General features: G+C 36.9%; 1 protein-coding gene across 2 annotated transcripts; it reads right to left on the bottom strand.

Moving 5' to 3' along the window:
- Positions 1-2,502: 2,502 nt before the first annotated feature.
- On the bottom strand, positions 2,503-8,595 carry LOC129350733 (sperm acrosome membrane-associated protein 4-like). 2 transcript variants are annotated; one of them, XM_055018206.1, is made up of 3 exons: positions 8,437-8,595; positions 6,532-6,642; positions 2,503-4,808 (listed from the first exon to the last, which is right to left on the bottom strand). In XM_055018206.1, the coding sequence occupies exons 1-3, from the start codon at positions 8,486-8,488 to the stop codon at positions 4,594-4,596; spliced, it is 378 nt and encodes a 125-aa protein (XP_054874181.1). In that variant the 5' UTR covers positions 8,489-8,595; the 3' UTR covers positions 2,503-4,593. The 2 variants fall into 2 exon arrangements, with proteins under 2 accessions (XP_054874181.1, XP_054874182.1); XM_055018207.1 differs by having other exon boundaries at positions 2,503-2,677.
- Between the last annotated feature and the right edge of the window lie 1,883 nt (positions 8,596-10,478).

Below are 10,478 nucleotides of genomic sequence, written 5' to 3'. Positions count from 1 at the left end.
AGGTGTTCCTGATAACACCAAGCAGCCACCTGGACAGCCAATAGGAACACAGCTTCCTGGAAGTCCAGAGGGCTGGCTTAGTCAAGGAAATTTAGTTTAAAGTTGAAGCAGAAAGTTAATAAAGAAAGTTGAAAACCACCTTCTGATCCCTGAAATCTCTGAGTTTTCACACAAAGAACGCCTGGACATGTCAAACTGGTTCTATAGTTTAACCCTCATTGTAAAAACGTCATAGTATGGTGTGTTGCTCAAAAAACATTAGGACCCGGCTGTCGCCGAAGAGCAACACAAAAACAGGACGAACGCTGGTTTCCAGGGGGTTAGGAGGCTATTTATTTGAAAGACTAAGTTTATAACAAAACAACATGTGAGCAGAAAAATCACAAAGTCTGTCTTTAGTTCAGCTGAAAATATTAGTTTTTGTCTTTTTTATTGACCAAACTTTTCAGGAAGTAGATGAAGAATAATTAAAGCTCTCATGTAGAAGTCCAATTTATTTTGGATCCTTGTGGAGACTTTAATCTTAGAGTTTGTAAAGCTGTTGAGTTTTTAGAGTCACATGGATTGTTTTGACATTTAATAACCGAGTCCTGAAATAAAATTACAGTTGTGGATTTCTGTCGTTTAGTTTGGACTAAACAAATAACAGCAGCATAAATCTCAAACGTCATTATGAGGAATTTAGTTTCTGATTCTTTTGTTCAGACATTATGTGAATGGATGGATGTTATTTACCTGCTTGACTGTTTCAGCGAACACTCGCCTTCCTCAGAAGCGTCTCACTGACAGCGTGACGTGGCAGCCGGCAGATTTTGACAGCCGGCATTTGCGGCACGCCCAAGTAGAGTCGCCAGATGCGCCGGGCCAACCACGCCCACACCGTAATGGCATGTCGTGGTGAGCCCAATAGACCCGACCATCCCACCAGGCATGCCGCATCCCCCGCCGTCCTATTTCCTCAGGAAAGGTAAATAACATCTATCCATTCACCTAATGTCTGAACAAAAGAATCAGAAACTAAAAGTATCAACAAGAAGACATGATGTAAACGTTTTTGAGCTGTCATTATGAGGAGTCTGGATTGAGGTTTCTCACTTGATAATGATCAAAACATGAAATTTAGGTTGGTTTAAAGGAATATTCCACCTTAAATCTTTGAATGTTGACCTAAAAGGTTGGTTTCAGGAAGTATTCCACCTACAAGGTCCTCACGCATCCACCTTAAAGGAACATTCCACCAAAAATCCTTGGACATGCACCTAAAATGTTGGCTTAACCGAGTATTCCATCCAAAATCCTCAAAGAGACCCGAGGGGCTGGTTAAAAGGAATATTCCACCTAAAACCTCAAATATAGACCCGAACGGGTGGTTTAGAAAAAAATCCTTCAATGTAGACCAAAAAAGTTAGTATGGAGGAATATTCCACCTGAAATGTAGACCTGAGAAGTTGGTTTGGAAGAATATACCATCCTAAACATTCTTAAATGTAGACTAAAAAATGGTTGGGAAGAAAATTCCACCTAAAATCCTCCAATGTAGACCTAAAAGGTGAGTTTAATGGTATATTCCACCTAAAATTCACTACTGTAGACCTTGGAGGTTGGTCTGATGGTATATTCCACCCAACATCCTTGAACACAAACTTAAGTTCTTTCAAAGGAATATTCCACCTAAAATCCTTCAATGTAGACCAAAAAATCTTGGTGTAAAGGAGTATTCCACCTTAACTGTAGACCTAAAGGATGGTTTGGAGTAATATTCTACTCTAAAATCTTCCACTGTAGACCTAAAACGTTGATCTGATGGTTTACTTACCTGGTTTAATGGTATATTCCCAGAAAAACCCTTGAACATTGGGCTTATTGGTATATTCCACCCAAAATACTTGTACATATACCAAGAAGTCAGTGTAAAGGAAATGTAGACCTAAAAGGATTGTTTAAAGGAATATTTAAACTGTTATTTTCATTATTTAATAATCTGTTATCAGTCAGAACCCTGGCAAACTTATTTTCATCAGTTTTTTTAGTGGAAGTCACAAATAAAGGAGCTCTTGGTTTTTCCTGGCGTTACTGAGTCCAAAGCTGCTGTTTCAACACAGACACGTTCAGATGCATCCACAAACCTCTCAGCACTCAAACACCCACAGACAGGAGGCCGGCTGGACCGAGGCTCGGCGGCGTCCTCAGACCCACGAGTCGGGGAGTCGCTGAACTTGTTGGTCCGGTTTGAAGGCCTCCGTGTGGTCCAGTAGAAGTCCACGTAGTCGGTGTTGGCTTTGAACCGCAGCGACTGGCCGCCATCAGGTGGACCGGCTCATCCTCGTAGGGCTCCTCCTGTAGCCTTGAGGGGACCACAGGAACATTCAGTAGCTGTTGGAGTTCTTCCTGTCAGGCTCGTGGTAGAACGGCTCTGAAGTATCTTGTACTTGTCTTATCTGGAACAATCTAACAGCCTAAACTGTTAACAGCAGTGTAAAGAAGCAAACACACAGGCATAGATTAGGACTCAAACTAGATTTATTTTAGAAAACAAATCAGCTTAGAGGCATTTGTTCACACGTGGCTGAATAGGAGGCCGTCCAATCAGATTGGAGGTCTTCACTCTGTAGGTTGTTTGTTGGGTGAGACTCTTGGACCTCCATCAGCTGACGTGGATGTTTGATGGTCTTCCTCTCTAGTGCCAGATGATTCATCCATGAGGATTAATTAAAAACGCAGTAGATCACAAACAGTATGCAGTAGGAGAATTTATCGATCTCAGAAAAGCTTTTGACACCATAAACCATGACATATTAATAAGTAAGTTTCAACAGTATGGGATCAGGCGGGTGAAAAGTTACTTAAAGGACAGGAAACTATCAGAGAAGTTGGGATAGATATCATTGTTGTGCTTGGACATTGCTTGTTGTGTCCCCCAGGTGTCAGTATTGGGTCCCAAATGGTTTGTCTTATATAAATGACATTTGCAAAATACCAAAAGTATTAACCCTCGTGTCGTCCTGCGGGTCAAATTGACCCGCTTTAAAGTTTGAAAATGTGGGGGAAAAAAAAAAATTTTTCACAGTGAAGCTTCTGATGTCCACATTTTCAACATTTTTGGGAAATCTCTGAACATTTTTTGGTGGAAAAAAAGAAATGTTAAAAATGTTTCTTCAGAACATTCTCAAAAAAAGAATTTCACTGGATTTTGGTTGATTTTTATGTGAATGTTCTTAAAGAAAATAGAAGTTTTACTGATATACATGGAATCACTTTAGACATTTTTAGGATTTTTTTTGGAAGATTTTTACTCATTTTTTTGAAAATATTTCCAAATATTTTCTTGCCAAATTTGGGGGATTTTTAAAAATAAAACTTTTCAGGAATTATTGGAATTTTCTTCCTGAAGGTTTTGCAAATTTTCATAAATTTGGGGAATTTTTTTTGCTGAATTTGGGGATTTTTTTCAGACAAGGAAACAATATTTTTTGGTGCCCGTAAATGAGGACAACAGGAGTGAAAATTAGATAAAAAGATTGGTGCCTTTCTGATGCCTTTACAGCCAACAAACAGCCAGTTAGCTTAGCTTACCGTAAAGGCTAGAAACTGGGGGAAACAGCTAGCATGTTAACGAAAGTTGTAACAGACCATCATAAACTAGAATTATCTGTACATAAAGCCAACTGTCAAAATGAGAAATTATGGTTTTTAGGTGGTTTGTTGACTTCATATAAAGCCATGTTAGCTGTTTCGCCTGTCTGTTAAGCTAAGCTAGGCGGGCAAGGCAAAACAAGGCAGCTAGCAGCTTCATACTCTCAAATATAGAGAGAGTTGTGTTGACTAAAGCAGGTTAAATCACTGGGACTTAAAGGAGTAGTTTGGGAAACATTTGCTTTCTTGGTGCCATTTAGATAAAAAGATTGGTGCCTTTCTCATGCCTGTACAGCCAACATCAGCCAGTTAGCTTAGCTTAGCTTGGCTTAGCGCAAAGACTAAAACCTGGGGGAAACAGCTAGCATGAATGTATGAACAAAGGTTGTAAGAGAGCATTATGAACTGAAATTTTCTGTACATAAAGCATACTGTCAGTATGAGAAATGATGGCTTTTATGCGGTTTGTTGACTTCATATAAAGCCATGCTAGCTGTCTCCCCTGTCTGCTGAGCTACCTGCTGGTAGCTTCTTATTTAGCATACAGACAGCTAATTGTCCCAATATGTCAAACCATTTCTTTAACTACTGTCTTATTACTTTAAGGCATTTAAATCCTGTCTCAGAGTTATTCCATCAGTCATTTACTGAAACTAAATACACACAAACACAAAATAAACAAAAAAAACACAAGATTTAGCTTCCCTGAAATCAGCATTAAATATGGGTGAAACTGGCCAATACAGTGGAATCACAACAGTCTGGAAAGGTTCTGATACAGATTTGACACGTTAAGGTGGCCAAAAATGAGAATTACAGGAAAGCGCAGTTATACAGTTGTGATATCTACAGCGACAAACTGTCCTTAAAGGAAATGTAGTTTTCCTGCAACATCACATGATGCTGTAACGACTGTGCCTCTATCCCTCCGTTATATCACTGGGACGCACTAATTAATTGTTAATTGTAAAACTGGCTCCAGACGGCCACCAGGGCGGCGCACAGGCCTGCAGACAGGGGCAGCTGGGCGGGGGCAGCTTCGTTGCACAGGTTGGTGCTGCAGCAGGTCCTGGTGATGGAGTAGTTGAGGGTGAGGATGGAGCCCGTCTGGTTGGTGCATGCAGCAGCCGCTATGCAGCCTCGTGCATGGACGTTCAGCAGGTCGGCGCTAAACTCTGGAGACGAAGAGGAGAAGCAGCATCTCTGAGAGGATTCTAGTCTGGTTGCAGTCATACAACAGAGATCAGTCTTTTATTTGGTTTCTCTGTCTTTTGAGTGAATACCTTTAACCCTCCTGTTGTCCTCATTTACGGCCACCAAAAAATATTGTTTCCTTGTCTGAAAAAATCCAACAAATCAACAAAAAAAATTCCACAAATTTATGAAAATTTGCAAAACCTTCAGGAATAAAATTCAAATAATTCCTTAAAAGTTTTCCTTAAAAGTTTTATTTAAAAAAAAAAAAAAAATCCCCCAAATTTGGCAAGAAAATTCTTGTAAATACTTACTACTAAATACTAAATACTAATACTAAAAATTGGGTAAAATCTTCCAAAAAAATCCTAAAAATATCTAAAGTGATTCCATATATATTAGTAAAACTTATGATATTTTCTTCAAGAACAGTCACATAAAAATCAACCAAAATCCAGTGAAATTCGCTGGATTTTGGTTGATTTTTATGTGAATGTTCTTAAGAAACATTTTAAACATTTCCTTTTTTCCACCAAAAAAATGTTCAAAGATTTCCCAAAAAATGTTGAAAATGTGGACATCAGAAGTTTCACCGTGAAAATAGATATTTTTTCCCACATTTTCAAACTTTAAAACGAGTCAGTTTTGACCCACAGGATGACACGAGGGTTAATAGGGAGAGTGTTTTGGTGTATAAATATTTATAAAAGCACCTGAAATTAGTCAAATTTGCAATAAACACTTGTATTAGTTGGGTCAATATATAATTGTGGGACTTTTTGTATCATAGTTGACATTTTTTGCTGTTTTCAGGCCTAAAATCAACATGGCCGCCTATAACCAAACACCACATGGCATTTTACAGAAAGATTCTTCTAAATGTTATCAAAAATACATGTTTTATAACCCCTTGCTGCTCTTTAATTTATCTGACCAAGATTGTTGCTAGTGTCCATGTCAATCTTATGTTTTGTGTGATATTTATTGTCTTCTTTTATTTTATGTTTTTTATAGATTTTTTTAGAGTTTTTACCGCATTTTTACTGTTTTATGTGGTTTTGACTTTTTTAATTTGTTTGTTTTTATTGTTTGCTTACTGGAATGCTCGTGTAAACTGCTGCAAAACAAATCGCCCTTAATAAAGTTGAGTTGAGTTGATTTATCTCTCAACTTAATTTGAAATTCTCCTCTTTATGTGGGTTTAGATGATGCCATGAGTTAGCTGTGTTGCCAAATTGTGTATTTGTTTTTATCATGTGTATTTTTTCATTTGTCCATTTTTGAGCTGCATATAAATATGTAAACATGTAGCTTAAATAAAAATTTGGTTCACAAAAGAAAGTGATTTCTGGACACAGATACAAATTTGTTATTTTCCATATAAAATTTGATAAATTTTCAGAAAAAATATATCAGTCATGATTATCTCAACTTAATGAAAAGAACACAATCCAAACTATTTCTGAATCAGCTCATTTTATTATTGTTTAGCTCATTAGAAGGTGGTTGGTATTAAATTGGGCCGGTTATTTAGTTGACATTTAGTGATATCCAGTGATTTTTTATTAATAAGTGATTGTTTCTATGAGGTCACATCTGAGGTGAAGAGAGAAGTCAAACTTAAACTCTTTTTTTAGTCTGCTACTGTGTAGATTGTGGAATGTTTTTGTACTAACGTGATTTGTGTAAATGTGTTCATCTTACTGGCGATTCCAGAGTAGCATCGGTTCTGGTTTCCTGTGCAGGTTACAGGTGTGGTTCCGGCGCAGTAGCCGAGGATCGACACGTCGCAGGTGTTACAGGTGAGAGAACTGACTGTTTGAGACGAGACGACAAGCAAAAAAACAGTCTGAGCATCGATACAGCAACAACTTCAACCACATGACTCTCACTTTTATCAGACTAGTCTCGCCTTTATCACAAAACACACAGTTTGTTTTGTCGCCTCTCAAGGTGAGCAGATGTTTGACTTTATGAGCTCCACCTCAACCAGCTGGGACACACCTAGTTTTCATCTACGTTCAGATAATCGTGCTTTTATTTGCTCTGGAATTGAGATAAGAGTATCCTGGCTACAGCCTGATACAAAGAGGTGAATGTATTTAACCACACCTCGACTTTACAGCTACGGTGGATATGAACACTACCCTTCAAAAGTTAACTAGAAATGCCCTTATTTTGAAAGAAAAGCAGCTTTGTTCAATGAAGATAACATTAACCCTCCTGTTGTCCTGCAGGTCAAAACTGACCCGTTTTAAAGTTTGAAAATGTCGGGGGGTATTTTCACAGTGAAACTTCTGATGTCCACATTTTCAACATCTTTGGGAAATCTTTGAACATTTTTTGGTGGAAAAAAAGAAATGTTAAAAATATTTCTTAAGAACATTCACAAAAAAATCTACCAAAATCCAGCAAATTCGCTGGATTTTGGTAGATTTTTTTGTGAATGTTCTTAAAGAAAATATTAGAAGTTTTACTGATATATATGTAATCACTTCAGATATTTTTAGGATTTTTTGGAAGATTGTTACTTATTTTTTGAAAATATTTTAAAGAATTTTCTAGCCAAACTTGGGGGATTTTTAAAAAAAAAAATAAAACTTTTAAGGGAAACTTTTAAGGGATTATTTGAATTTTCTTCCTGAATGTTTTTCAAATTTTCAGAAATTTGGGGAATTTTTTTGCTGAATTTTTGGATTTTTTTCAGACAAGGAAACAATATTTTTTGGTGCCCGTAAATGAGGACAATAGGAGGGTTAAATGAATGATAAATCCAGTGTAGACATTGTTAATGTGGTAAATGACTATTGTAGCTGGTAACAGCTGATTTTTAATGGAATATCTCCATAGAGGTACAGAGGAACATTTCCAGCAACCATCACTCCTGTGTTCTAATGCTACATTGTGTTAGCTATTGGTGTTGAAAGGCTAATTGATGGTTAGAAAACCCTTGTGCAGTTATGTTAGCACATGGATAAAAGTGGGAGTTTTCATGGAAAACATGGAATTGTCTGGATGACCCCAAACTTTTGAACGGTGGTGTAGATTTTTGTAACTTGGCGAAAGTTCAGGAATTGTTTTTTCAAAGACAATAAGGAAATATTAAAACATGAAAAGTGACTGTGGAGATCTGGAATAAATAAATATGATATAGAACAAATCTAATACAACATGGTAACAGTGATGATGTTCAATCCATTTGAATCAGGATTGTACTTATTATACATTAAAAAAGGAAATCCGTTCGTGTTTTCAAGTCGTTTCCGATGCTAGCTGGGCATTAAGGTGTGGCAGTTTGCTTCGACGCCACATATTCTGCACTGCATCGTGTTTCAGACAACAAACATTTCACCAAAATACATTATTTTAAATACAAGTAACTGCCAAACCCCAGCACCTGCAAATAAGAGTCAGTAAGATCTAGAGTTTGTAGAACGAAGCAGATGATTGTTCATAAATAATTCTGTGGAAGAGACTCTACATCATGAATGAAAACCAAAAGTTAGATTTTCTGAACAACTATCCAAACTACAAGTTGGATTATTTTCAAACCATGATTACACGTCGTCATTTGAGCGCATGCTGAAGCTGAAAGTACTGATTTCTTACCTGCCACAAACAGAGTCAGTAGTGCTGCACAGCTCCACAGTAGTTTGTTCATGGTTGGACCAAGGAGTGTTTTCTGTAGTTTTTAGGTCTTAATGTTTCTGCAGCTCTGAGACGGGCTTTGAAGAACAATGACCACTGCGAAGACCTTTTATACTCAGGGGGAGTCATATCACATGTTGACTGTAGCGATAAGAGAGTGTGATAGGGGCGTCGCATTTCTAAAGTGCAATAAATTGGAGCTTTTACATACAATAGACTCCCTCAGTGAGTGGTTCCATTTATTTTGACGTCTACACAGACCTGACACCTCAATGGACGCTGTTTGACGTCTAAATGACATGAAAGTGGATAATGTTTGCGTTTAGGGTTTGTTAAAGGGTTTTTCCTGACCGTTCCCCAAAAATGGTTTAACCTGTAAAACCCACTGATGCAGAAATACAAACTTCAGTTTTATTTTTTAAATATTATTTTCTATTATATATTTATATTGCTCTTTTTTGTTCATATATATATATATATATATATATATATATATACACACACACACATACATACATACATACATACATACATACATACATACATATATATATATATATATATATATATATATATACACACACACAGGGCGGGCCATAAGTTTCCATACATAGGAAAAACAAACATTTTATGTTGGACAACCATTTTTATTTATATAATGTGCTCTATATGATTACCATTGTTTCGAAAACACATATTAATCCGTGTTTTCCACTGTTGATGAACTTGCATTAGCACAAGTTCTAAAGTTCTGCTTGTAATGGCGTTGATGATACGTTCCTGAGATGATTTATGTCTCGTATCTTCACCTGAATCCACAGCTTTTATCCAACCACATTTAACTATTTACCTTTAGCTAAAAGTTTCAACTTTTTGTCTGTTGCTTTTGGCAATTTCAATAATTTCCTTTAGGTGTTTAAATTCTTTTAGACACCTGCTTTATCACTGCTTTAAAGGTACCTAAATATACTGTAAACCAGAGCTATTAAATTAAAAATTGACTTGGGCTGGATTTTCAGACTAAGAACATGAGCTGGGCCGGACGTTTTTAGCAGACAGTGAGCAAAGTTAACCATTTAAAATAAACACAAACAGATAAGATAACAAACACACTGGATGTTTATTAACGTATTGCCACATCCAAAAGGACATAAACACAATAGAAGAGCAGTACTTAAACTAAACCTGTGCTGAAATACTGCTTCTTTAAATTTTACATTTCAAACACACAACTTCAACACATTTTGATAGGTAAATATAAGCACAGGTTAAGGTGCATATGAACATAAAAACTAAGTGCCGATTAGAAACACCATCTTTTGTTTTGGTCACATCTCAAAGTGCATTAAAAAGTAACTTGCTTAACAGTAACTTTTCAGAACTTGAGACATTTTTCTTCTTTTGAAATAACAAAAAACAGAGTTTGTCCCTGTCCATATTTGGTCTCATCTGAGACAGTCGCATCTTCAGTGCATATAATCAAAAAAATAAACAGTAGGCACAGTGATAGTTACTATCCCTTTGAAACGAAATAAAGCTGACATCAAAGTGCATAATAAAGTGCAACTAAGTGAAATAACTGTCAAAACAAAATGTATTTCTTAATATTAAACTTATAAGTGAACATAAAATAGTCACATAAATACATAAAACTACCTTTAGTGTCTGCTACAGCACGCTGCTTTGTTGCACTTACCATGTCTCGAAGACATCTGTGGCGAGAATGTTTGACGTGTCAGACCTGTTTGATAGCAGATGTCACACTCGTCTTAACTTGATCGTCCGTTAAAACTTCATCCACGACAGCCAACATGCAGTTCTTCACAGTTTCTGAGTCTGTGAACGGCCTCTTTTTCGTGGCCCTTTCCTGAGCTGTGCAGGTCCGCTTCATTGTAGTACAGCTCCGGTTGTAAGATGCAGTCAAACTCTGAATTATAGCCGCTCTCTCATGACATCCCTCGGGAAAGTTTGTCCGAAACGCAGCATGTTTTTCCAATGTGGTG

The sequence above is a fragment of the Amphiprion ocellaris genome, chromosome 15 (genome assembly GCF_022539595.1).
Source record: "Amphiprion ocellaris isolate individual 3 ecotype Okinawa chromosome 15, ASM2253959v1, whole genome shotgun sequence".
Lineage (NCBI taxonomy): Eukaryota > Metazoa > Chordata > Actinopteri > Pomacentridae > Amphiprion > Amphiprion ocellaris.
The sequence above is the reverse complement of the archived record's forward strand: the minus strand, read 5'-3'. Positions and strand labels throughout refer to the sequence as shown.